This window comes from Halichoeres trimaculatus, unplaced genomic scaffold (assembly GCF_033239565.1).
Source record: "Halichoeres trimaculatus isolate MK-OKI-2021-1 unplaced genomic scaffold, fHalTri1.1 fHalTri1_scaffold_9, whole genome shotgun sequence".
In the NCBI taxonomy this organism is placed as follows: domain Eukaryota; kingdom Metazoa; phylum Chordata; class Actinopteri; order Labriformes; family Labridae; genus Halichoeres; species Halichoeres trimaculatus.
In genome coordinates this window covers 21,856,341-21,867,875 of record NW_027437188.1, presented here as the reverse complement: position 1 = coordinate 21,867,875, position 11,535 = coordinate 21,856,341, and the positions used below count along the sequence as shown (strand labels likewise).

The 11,535-nt window shown below is 39.3% G+C and overlaps 1 protein-coding gene across 4 annotated transcripts in view; it reads left to right on the top strand.

Annotated features, from left to right (window-relative positions):
- Positions 1-3,992: 3,992 nt before the first annotated feature.
- The window catches only part of zbbx (zinc finger, B-box domain containing), a 56,295-nt gene continuing 48,752 nt past the window's right edge, over positions 3,993-11,535 (top strand). For 3 of the 4 annotated variants that reach the window (XR_012599078.1, XR_012599076.1, XM_074678777.1), the window contains exons 1-3: positions 3,993-4,159; positions 5,170-5,298; positions 5,774-5,887. Coding sequence is in view for 1 of the 4 variants with exons in the window: in XM_074678777.1 (XP_074534878.1) it covers positions 5,234-5,298; positions 5,774-5,887 (179 nt within the window). In the remaining 3 variants the exon portion in view is untranslated. Of the gene's footprint in view, positions 4,160-4,318; positions 4,455-5,169; positions 5,299-5,773; positions 5,888-11,535 lie in introns of those variants that run through there. The other variant, XR_012599077.1, reaches the window with a different exon arrangement.

Here is an 11,535-nt window from a genome sequence, read left to right as displayed (position 1 = left end):
TAAAATTAATTCAAAATACTTCCAGCATATAGGTGCAGCTGGCCAGGCTAACTTCAGTGAGCAAGAGTGTCACAAAGGCTAGTCAAGCATCCTTTAGAAGTGTGCAAATGGTCCCAGACCTGTGGATGAAACTTATTCAATATAATAACAGCAGTAGTTTATTCTTTTTGAGCTAGATTAACTCATGTACATGTTCAAAATATGTGAAATATGTAAACTACTAGCAATGAGTTGCTGGTTAGCTCAGCTACTTTTCTGACAAACTTGCCAGAAAACTGTATTACAGGGGTGGCCAACGAGTCAGGGACAAAGAGCCACAAAAACGACTATGATACTACGAAGAGCCACAAAAAACGTGGTCTTGCCAATGCACTTCCTCTCACACATGAATGAAATGACACAAAATGAAAATTAATTTATTTGCAATTTTCAAAGTCAGTTTTATTGTGTTTTAAGTGTGTTTAAATTTGTACTTGGAGAAGAGACAAAGTTCCATCTATCTATCTATCTATCTATCTATCTATCTATCTATCTATCTATCTATCTATCTATCTATCTATCTATCTATCTATCTATCTATCTATCTATCTATCTATCTATCTATCTATCTATCTATCTACGAGTACATGAACGACTGAGAGGAGCACATGTAGAGAAAAGAAACCGAAACTTAAGTATCAATCTCATCACCCAAGTATTGATCAATACTGGTCCCCAATATATCAGTTTTGTGAGTGGATCAAAGAGCCGCACACCGAAAGGCAAAGAGCCACATGCGGCTCGGGAGCCACAGGTTGGCCACCCCTGCTGTAATGAAAGCAGCAGATGAGGTCAGTGCAGCAGTTAAGCTGTTTCTAAGCTGTTTAGATGTGTGTGCTTCAAAAGAGACAAAAATACAGTCAATACAGTGGACACAAGAAGACAGCTTCATGAAACAGGGACGCTTGCTTATTTTTAGGACTGACTTAACATTATGGAAGACTGTTCAACCATTTTTAATGCCTTTTCTTGGGGATCTATATTTTTACACATACAGGATGTGTATGGTGCAGAGAAAGAGCCCAAACTGGAACTCCTAAAAGTGCAATTATCCGATTCTCAAACCAACCAAAAAATAGTTACAAGATCAAGTTTTAAACTCTTCTTTTCTAGGTTCAAAAGTTTCCCACTGAGATTTTTTGAGTAATGTCTTTTCAGATTTTTCCTTTTTCTTGGCTGGCTATGATGTACTCAGTCATTTAGGTTTATTCAAAGCATAAAATGAGATCAAGAAAACCCTGTGTTTTTATCATTCTGTGTCAAATTGTGCATATCTTTCCTCCCTACTCCTTTTTCTACTTGTTTTGCTCGGCGTAATGAATTGACTCACAGGCATCAATGACTCCACATACTGCCACTCTTCACTGTTCTTCAGTTAAGTTGACTTCAATTCATACATCACACAATCTTTGATCCGGACTTCTTAAGTTTGATTTGGTGAGATAATTTCAGGGCAGAATCCAATTAGTATAAGGCTAAATGATTCCCCTACTGTTAATTTCTTTTCAGGGGCTCAGTGGGTAGTTCTGTTGCCTGACAGCCAAAGCAAGAGAGTCCTGGATCATGGGCCAGCTTCTCTCCCCATCGTTCTATTGCTGCCCCCCCTACACACACACAGTCCAAAGACATGCAGATCAGGTGAAGTAGAAGATTAAATTTGCCTGCGTTTGCTTGGTATTAATCCGATGATGGACTGGTGACCTGCTTCCTTGCCATTTGTGCATGCAGGGAGAGTTTTCATCCCCCTGCGACTCTGGGCAGGAATAAGTAGGTATATAAGATGGATGTGTGAAAGCTCCCAGCCACCTTTTTTCAAGGTTATTTAACAATTTCTCCATTATTTGGTCAATACACTCCTAGGATTATCTACAACCCTCCTGTGCATATCAGGAGTCACAGAAATGTTGTTGATCCTGGCTGCCTGACTACTTTTGCCCTGTCCTCGTTGCTGCTTTGTCATTGCTAAAAGGTTTCCAAACACTGCCAAACAGTCAATATATATCCAGCGTGTGGCCACCGCTGAAGGTTTAACCCAGCAGATGACATTCAGTACAGCGCCATAATCATTGCCTCCTAATGAATTAAATAGCCCTGACATTTCACAGCACAATGCTTGTCCTTTTGCTGCAACTGCTCCTCTGTTGTACTCCTCCTTTCATGCATTCTGTTGCTCACTTGTTCTTGTACTTCCCCTTGCATTGCTCTTCAGTGTGCCTTTTGGCCTCTCGCAACACACCCCTCCCCATCTCGCCATCCTTCATTTCTTTATCCCTCACTCCCTCTTTTACTCCTTCTCCTGCTTCTTCTTCTCCCCACTCGCCTGCTCATCGGTATGCTGCTGCACACCCAGCTGTCTATGCAGGCAGAGCTGAGAGAGATAGAGAGAGCAAGAGGGAGGTAAAGAGGGAGAGGGAGAGAGTCACAGTTTAGCAGCAGAGACAGAATCCAGCTGGGGGGTCACGACCCTAAATGACCATGCACACTCTCACACACACAGGCACGCTCAATAAGTTATACACCCACACTTCCCTGATGGCAGGAGCAAGAGGTCATACGCCAACAATGTAAGAAGAAAGAGGGGGAGAGAAAGCAGAAGGAAGGGAGGCAGAGAAAGAGAGGGCAGGATCTAGAGATAAGGTAGAGGTGTGTTTGCTGCTTGCTGAGCCATAATTGTCCTGTGGTCTTGTGGGGGGGATGGCAAAGAAGGGTAGAGACAAGGAAAGAAGTGGCAATAGAAGGGGCATGGCCTGTGGCAAAGGAGTGCTTTTTCAACAGTGTCAGAAAGTTTGTTTTGTTCTGGAATACAGATGAGGGCAGGACTGATGACTGCCTGGCTGCACTGATTTGAGACAGACAGACACAAAGTCGAACGGACGGACAGACAGACAAGCAGAAATACAAAGCATATAGATGCCCATTAGACATGTATTGTTAAGATATAGAGTGAAAATGTTAAATATTCTGATTATTAAAGAAGTATTACCAATTAGGTTCAGTGATCTATTAAAAAAGACTTTCTAAGAGCAACAACCGCTAACCTAAAAAGTGGCTTGAAAATTTTTTTAATTAAAGCTTTTTTTTTTTCAATACAGAAAGTAGATAAGGGCAGATCATAGAATATAAATAAGACAAAAAGGGAGAAAAAAAAGACAAACCCAGGGATATCTTCCGCAACTATCATCTTTTTCTAGTCATTCCCTTATTACTAAAATACAAGGGTATAAAGCCTGCAAATATGTAATAAAATTATTTGACCGTTTGGATCAAGATCGTTGAGTTTTTATTTGATATACAATTTTTTTGACTTAAGAGGCAAAAGGTAAAAGGTATTCCAGCTGAAATTTCGTTAGATTCACAAACTGAAGCACTGATACAGACACAAATGTAAAGTGAAAGTGAACTTCATCTAAGGGTTTTCTGGAACAAACCAAAAGGCCTATGCATGTAGAACATCTTCCTTTGTGTCCACAAACACAAAAATATTTTTGCATTCCTCACTCTGGTCTTATCATTTTCATTCCTGCACATTTATGCTAGACAAATGGGAAGTAAATTTTGCCTCTGAACATGATTGTGGACATGATGAAAGATCTAATTAGCATCATCTTAGTTAAAGCACACAACTCCAATGTCTTTCTAAAAATACCAATAGAGTTCAAAGCTTCAAATCAGAACTGTTACATTTATCTGCTGCGAGGATTTTAATTAGATAGGAATTCCCGCTGCCCGTGATTACTGAGGCAATATGGGACCTGATGTCAAATGTTTAATCCCTTAACAAACAAAAGCATGCTAAAATAAGTTTTTTTTTTTTTTTTTAGTTCACTACTTGTCAACGTACCAGAAACCAATTTCTGAAGAGTAAAATAATCACAACCTCTTCTAACCGCGGTCTCATTAGCTTCACAGCTATCGCGAGACAGAGGTTGGTTGCCATGGCAATGAGAGCTCAACACAAGCAGCACAGAGACTGGAACGTGCTTCCTGAAATGTGGGAATAGCCAAGTTTAGCTTATTGACGTATTTGTGTGGGAAACGATAAACATTCGCGTACTGAATCCAAAAGGTGACACTCATTGTGGAGTCAAAGGTTTCTAACCACGGTGGGGGAAATCCAAAGGTAGGTAGAGAACAACCTGACACAGACACTTCGACTGTCCACAAACAGTTAGGCTGAGTCCTGGTTGCTTGAGGAAGTTAGATACCGCTTTATAGTCTCGCGTGTCCCATAAATGGTGCGTAGTAACAATAGTTTACATTAATGTAGTGATGGGTGACGTTATGGTATTCGATGTAGGCTAATTGTTGTGATTAAGATACATCTTATAAGGAAGGATAGGATGGGTGCTGAGCACATAGCTGGAAGGAAAAAAAAAAGTAAGGGAGTTGTGGTCATCCGTGTAAAAATGTCCAAGGTGGGTAGACCTAAAATCAATGAAAAACATCTCAACACATCGAAGGCAGCTACTTAACTTTGCAATGTTACGCAGAAAAGAAAAAAAAAAAAAAGAAATGAAAAGAGCATATGATGTTTTCATTGCACCACTTGATTAATTACTTATGTCAAGGTATTTTTTCACTTGATTGCATCTTAAGGTTGCTTATTTAAATGTTATACTAATGCTTTATATTGCCTCAGTTGTTAATGTAAACCTTTTAAACTGAACATTATGTCATATCATGCCAGGAAAAGGTACGTTTGAAGGAAAATCTTCACGTGGCACTTAGGTACCACTTGAAGATCTAATTCGATTTAACAAAGCCTCTTACTTTTATATATATCATATATTATATCATCATATATTACCTTTCGCATGTGAAAGCCATCATACAAAGCAAAATTTCATCAAGGTTTATTGAGGATGAGTTGACCTTCACTAGTCAGTTTTCCAACACATCAATCAGACAAACATGGCAGCTTGCAATGCATTTAAAAAAAGTCTAAATCTGCCTTATTTACTTAATTGACATTTACTACCTGAGAGTACTGAAAGACACTTGGTGAATGGCTCCCAAATACAATGGGATAGCTTGTTTTCACTGATAGCAGAGTGTGATTCAGCCAAGGCCCAACCAATTGTACTCAATTACTGTTTATTTATTTATTTGTTTGTTTATTTTTAATTACAGGAAGGACTCACTGCAAAGATAGCAAAGCAAAGTAGGCAGGAGGAGGCTCCAAAAAAGGAGAAGCATGAATTTAAATGACTTCATGGTGGTGCCTAACAACAAGGCCAAATCTGTCAAGCTCAATGCCAGGTAAGATGAGAAAAGATCGATGATGGGTTATAAGGCATTTGGTGTAGGCCATTAGGGCTACTTGGCTGACTATTACCATCTGTTCCTATTTAAATTCTGTCCAGGGAATGCACACTCCTCTAAATGGAGTTTCAGGCAAGATAAACCATGTGACCTGGATTCTGATCCAGCGAGCCTGTTTTCTTCATATCAGCCAGAGCAAAATTGAGTCAAGTCTCCTATGTAGTTTCTCATTTGCCAACAGGTAATTGACTTAATTGATGTCTGCTTTGGTGGTACCCCTTATCCAGTAACTAATTGATTACACTATTGATCAGTCACTGCAACAGGGATCTGCTCATGCAGCAGATGAATTCAACATATTGATGAAAGCCTAGCTGCCCAATCTGATGGAGTAGGTCATTTGTATGATTGATTGTTGTTGATTGATTGCATTTATGTGAGTCTGTGTGTGTGCGTGTGTATGTTGCTATAGGAACCTGCAAGACGTGCAGACGAAGACGGTAACTGTGGCCCAGGAGAATGAAGAGATGGAGGAGAAACTGCAACAACTCAAAGAGAGAATGAGTAAAGAGAAGGAGGAGAGAGGGTGAGTAGCGGTGTTGCAGAAACAGGTGAAAGGAGGGGCGAAGAGGTGTTGGGTGACTGAGAAGAGAGGTTAGATGGTGGAAAGCAGCATGAGAAATACTGAGGGAAAAAGTGAAAATGGGGAAAAAGACAGGAACTTAAAAGAAAAAAACAAACAAACCTGTTTCTTGTACTTTCTCCACTCCAGGTGCAGATTTCAGCTCTGATAATCTTTTGTGGTTTATCTCCTGTTCAGCTCTTAAACCATGAGCAAAATTTCTCCATAATTACACTCCTGCCTGATCCCCACAAATTCAGCCAATTCTAAGGAAGTATTTGATTGTGTTGATTTTAAAAACTACCACTTACATTTGTGCTGTCCAGACTTAAAATTGCTATTATAGAAAAAATTTGGGGAGTGTTTGCTTTGCTGGTCATCATAGGTAACAGCAGTATTATATATTTGATCTCTCCTGGTATTAAAATTTAACCAGAAGCTCTGCAACAGCAGGAGGATTATTGTGACACCCAACATGTTGCACTTGTAACAGCTTCAGAGAGAACAAGAAGCCAAACATGATATAGGATGAATTGACAGGGATATGGAGGAACAGATGGGGAGAGATTAAAGAGACAGAAGGAGGCCATGAACTACAGCAGGTACGGATTGGGATCAGAGAAAACACTATAGGTAGAGGAAGAAGTAACAGTGAAAAGTGCATCAAAGCATGAAGGATGAACACAGCAATTTACAAACTTAAAGTATAGATGTTCAAAACTATAGATCCAGACTGTCACAGCTAAATACTGAGGGAACAGAGCAGATGACTAATGAAGAGAGAGGAGTCGTCGGAGGGGCAGGGTATGTGGGACAACACCGCAACAGCTGTAAAAGAGTGAGCAACAGAGGAAGCAAGCGGAGCAGAAACACTGAGTAATAGAGATAGATGGAGGAGGAGACTAAATGAGCAAGAGGGGGAGGTCGATGACTTCTCTACTTATAAAGGTCAAGAAAAGGTTGCAGTGGAGAGAAAAAAGGAGCAGTCAGAGAATTGAAAAAGCCACTAAAAGATGAAGTAGGTGCGTGACCATATAGTGAAGTATTCTAAAGGTCAGTGGAGCCCTACAGACACTGAGCCCTAACAACTTGTATGTGACAATATCCCATATTGCCATCACTGGGATCAAGTGAAATCTTTGCATGATTGGCGTTAATGTCAAAACAATGACCATCTTATGACAACAAGCACCCCACATTTTGGGCCTAACTTTCTTTTCTCTCTTTTCCCACCATAATCCAAACTGTAACCCCTGTCCACACCTGTCTTTGTATTCTGCTAGACACTTTTGTTTGGTTCCTGTAATTGCCTCTTGATTTTCAATCAGACTTTAATTTGTTTGCAGCATGCTATACATTAACTGTCACTACTCCTTAGAGTATTCAGGGGGATTTATAAGGGCTCAAAGATTTTCTGCTGCAGCATGAGCAAGCATGGTCCAGCCAATACTTTGTTTTATTTCTATCATTCTGGTATAATTTTTACATTATTTGGGATGATGGTAACCCCAAAAGTAAGAATTAAACAAGTTGGTGATGAAGAATCTTCCAGTACTTTTGAAAGTTTTCCTTCAACAGCTCTCAGATCAACAGCATTAGTGCATAATCAAGATTAAAACCCCTACACTTCCCTGATGAAAGATAACATAAACAATCAACTTTGTATAATTTTATGGTTTTGAACTTATATTTATGATTAACCTGACAAACTGTGCCTCCCCTCTTTGAATAAGTCAAATTTGTATTTAAAAGGTCTTTGTAGATCAAGATTTCAAGTTCGACAGCAGTATTCTTGCCAGCACAGAAACACTAGAAATCAACTAAACACCAAGCCAAAAAAGCAGAACTCACAACTCATTATAGAGCTTATGAGGTTTGCTCATGTAAGAGCATTTTTGACTTGACTGAAAGGCAGGGACTCTGTAGCTGTCTGCAAAGAGGTTAAAGGCCCACCTCTTTGCATAATCCAAACTTGCGCTAAGCAAGGTCAGTAAACATTTTTTTCAATATGGCGTGTGATGATGATAGGCTTCAAATCTCTGTACCAGAAACAAATGGGTGATGTCATGAAAACTATGTCCATATATCAAACTGTCTTTGATCTCAACCCAATTCTGCTCATTACTCTTTAATGTAACTCCACACATAAAAAAACATAAAAATAGTTTAACAGCTATTGTGATTTTGTCGATTTCATCATGACAGGTGGTTTAGTTTTGGTTAACTCTAACATCTTTAATGTAAAGTAGTGCTTCCTGCACCTTTCTTGTACTGTAGAACAGTCTTTGCTCAAAAAAGTGATTCATTATTGTCCAAATAAACTTTAGTTTCCATGTTTTTATAAAAAAAATTATGAGAAGAAATATGTTTTTTACACAGTTGTAAGACCATGGGTTATAAGTTTAGTCAATGTGATGTGATCAGTTCTAAGTTTGTCTACCAGGCAGATAAACCCCATTTTCCTCCAGCCTCCTGGGGCTTAGACCCAAATCTAGAAATTTATTCACAAAGAATGATGACATATGATACCCCTTTAAATCTATGTGTTACTATTGGCCGATCTCGAACAAACCAAAATAATACTGTATGTTGTAGATTAATTCAATTTAATGTATTGGTTGTTTTGGCTGATCCGTAGTGTGTGTGTGTCTGGGTATGAATGCTGCTGTGTGTCTCAGTGAAGGCTTGGCTTTAATTAAGAAGCCATTCATCAGTATGGGGAGCAGGTCATCTTGTCCAAGCTGAAAAAATGATGAACACAAAAACATAATGTTTTCTGTCATACTGTAATACTGCAACATTTACCGCTACACTAGTCCAGAGATAACACAAGGTGTACGCCTGGCTGCCTGTGTGTGTTTGTGATGGTGTGTTTGTTGGTTGCAGAGCATTCAGCTTTGTCTGTGTTGTGGTTCATAATCTGTAAAGACACTGTCTGCTCTGCTATGGGACAGGAATCCTGCTAGAACCTAATGTCTTTTATACATCATTTATTCTCAAGAAGGATTTTACACTGAGGGAAGACTGAACAAAAACAAACAGCATAAGTCGTCCAGATGGAAAAATGATACATGGAATCAAGAATTACTCCTTTCATACTTTCCTGTTAAGAGTAGTTTAATACTCAGACTTTCTTACAGAAAACCCTGTAGTAGCTGTGTTTTGATTACACCTTTTTGCAAAATAAAACGGATATATTTGAAGTTTCGATAATGAACGATTGCTCCTTGCCAGTGTTTCCATTATGACTAGAGTTGTGCTCAGTTTTAGTAAAATAAAACGTAAGGTTTGGACGGATGCTGCTCTGATGATGGCGCCGATTCATGAAGATTGTGTTTTTATTCACTGGACAAACCGTTAGCTGCAACCATGCCAACTCAAAACAGGTTGGAACAAAACATTGAATGAAAATCATCATCTCTAGCTCACTCTAGCACACCTCTGCCCCTCCCTTGTGCTGCTCTCTGACCTGCTCACAGAACTTCCTTGTTGTTATGATGTGTTTCATTAAAAAGGTGTTTTTGTTGCGCTTTTGCGATTAACTTCGAACTATCAAAATCTGAGAAGTTTTTCAAAATTTTGGTGTGTCATTTTTTATTGCGATTTAGGTTTTTGCACAATTCTAGGTGTAATGGAAACACAGCTACTGATTGATAATGCCAGGTTGATAAGTTTTCATGTGCATTGTCATCATCCCTTCTGCACAGAGCTGTTGTCAAGTGGGGTTCAACATTTGCTCACATTTGTTATTCCTTGTGCTTCTCTTGCATACAGATGAAAAAGAGATGAGCAAATCCTCTATGTCAGCTGAGATCGATTGGAAGATTGGTTCTGTGTCTTCTATACACCCAGTTTGTGTTGTATAGACATTGTGATTAAAAAGTTTATACAATGGGAAAAGGCATATGAGGTAAAGAGAGAGTGTTTAGGGGATGTGATGAACCAGGAAGCACATTTTAGCTCCAAACAACTGAACCATGCATTAATGTGGCTGCAGTTTCCTCTTGGCTCTCCTGTGAAAGCTGTGTGCAGCGAAGCAGGAGTCTGTTAGATGTGAAGCCTAGCTTAACATTTTGAATCAATTAATGGGTACACCTCTAATGAAAGAGAGGAAACACTTTCTCATTAGTTCTTCTCTGGCTAACTTTAGAGAAAGCAGCCAGAGAAGCAGCAACCTGAGGAATGATGTGAAGGTGACCTAGCTGGGTTCCCTCAAAGGTGTCTTCCATCTTTGTCTCCAAGTCGTGCAAGTGTGATGTTGACGAGTGTGTGGATTTTCAACCAGTTATTATTCCTGGGCTCTGCAGTGTTCTGTGCATCACTCTGCTTTTCTCTCTCAGCTCTTTTCTAAGATCACAGAGCTCTTAGAGTTAGGGAACTGTTCATCTCCAACTTTGACACACACACGCACACACACCAAAAAAAAAAAAAAAAAAAAAGGTGAACAAATTCCGTTTGCAGAGGGAAGGTGAAGTATAATCAGTTTGCTCAGAGAACACAAGCGATAATAAAGCCAGACTGGCGGCTTGGGGCAAATGTAGTACATCATTCTCTGTTTTGACCTGCCCAAAGCACAGATTTAATGTAGCTTTGTCTTTAGTCCGACAAGGCTTTCTGACACTTGCACTCACCTTATCTCAACAAATAGTTGAGATTCCCTTTTTCCAGCTTTTGCTCCTTCTACCGCACTACTTTTTGGTTTTTCTTATCAATAAATTCTGTATAGCTATTTGATTTGTTTGTTTTTTTTCTGACTTTGCTTTGTTCTCTTTTCAGGCCCTTTACCGTCTGTTCCACAGTTATTATGATAGAACTGGCAAACACTTCCTTTTTTTTAGTTTGATACATTTTTATCTAATCTCAGTCCTCTTTGTTTTTTCAATCCTGTCCTCTTGCTTGCTCCTCCTACACTGGGAGAGAGGGAATTCAGAAAGGACACTTTTGTTTTGGCACAAGACTCCACCGTGTATTTGCATTTGCACATCTTTTTAAGGCACAGATGTTTCTGGTTGTCCCTTAGGCTGAGACAGGTCATTTAAAGGTGATACCTGTGTGTTATTTTTTGTGTTTGACATGAGTGTGTTAAGGTGCTACAGGAATTTAATTCCTTGAGCTTTTTCGATGAAAAAGTTGACTTAATTTTGACATACTAGCTCAGTCTAACCAACCCTTCCACACTTTGTTTCTTCTGCTTTGACTTCATGGAGAGGGGTATTCGGTTTTGTTTTTGTTGTTTATTTTTATAATCAAGATGTTAATCAGAGGTTTTTCCATGCATTAGGCCAGGGGTTTCTGAAACTTTTCAGTTCACAACCTGAAAAAAAGCAGCACCAAAGACTAGTGACCACCTGCTGGGTGAATACATCAATAGGCCAATCCCAAAACTGACATCCTCCACACTATCAGCTGTTAGACATCCATCAGTCAGTAACCTGAGCTGTACCTCTGATTAGGTAATCTCGGGTCCTTAATATCTCCCTAACTGCACAGTTCAAAAAATAATAATAAAGAAATTATGACCTCGTATAGTGTGCACTGTTAGAGAAATCAGCTATTCTGACATGTTTTATGTGAGGCTGTAAACATGTTTAATTTTGCTATGAAAATGGCTT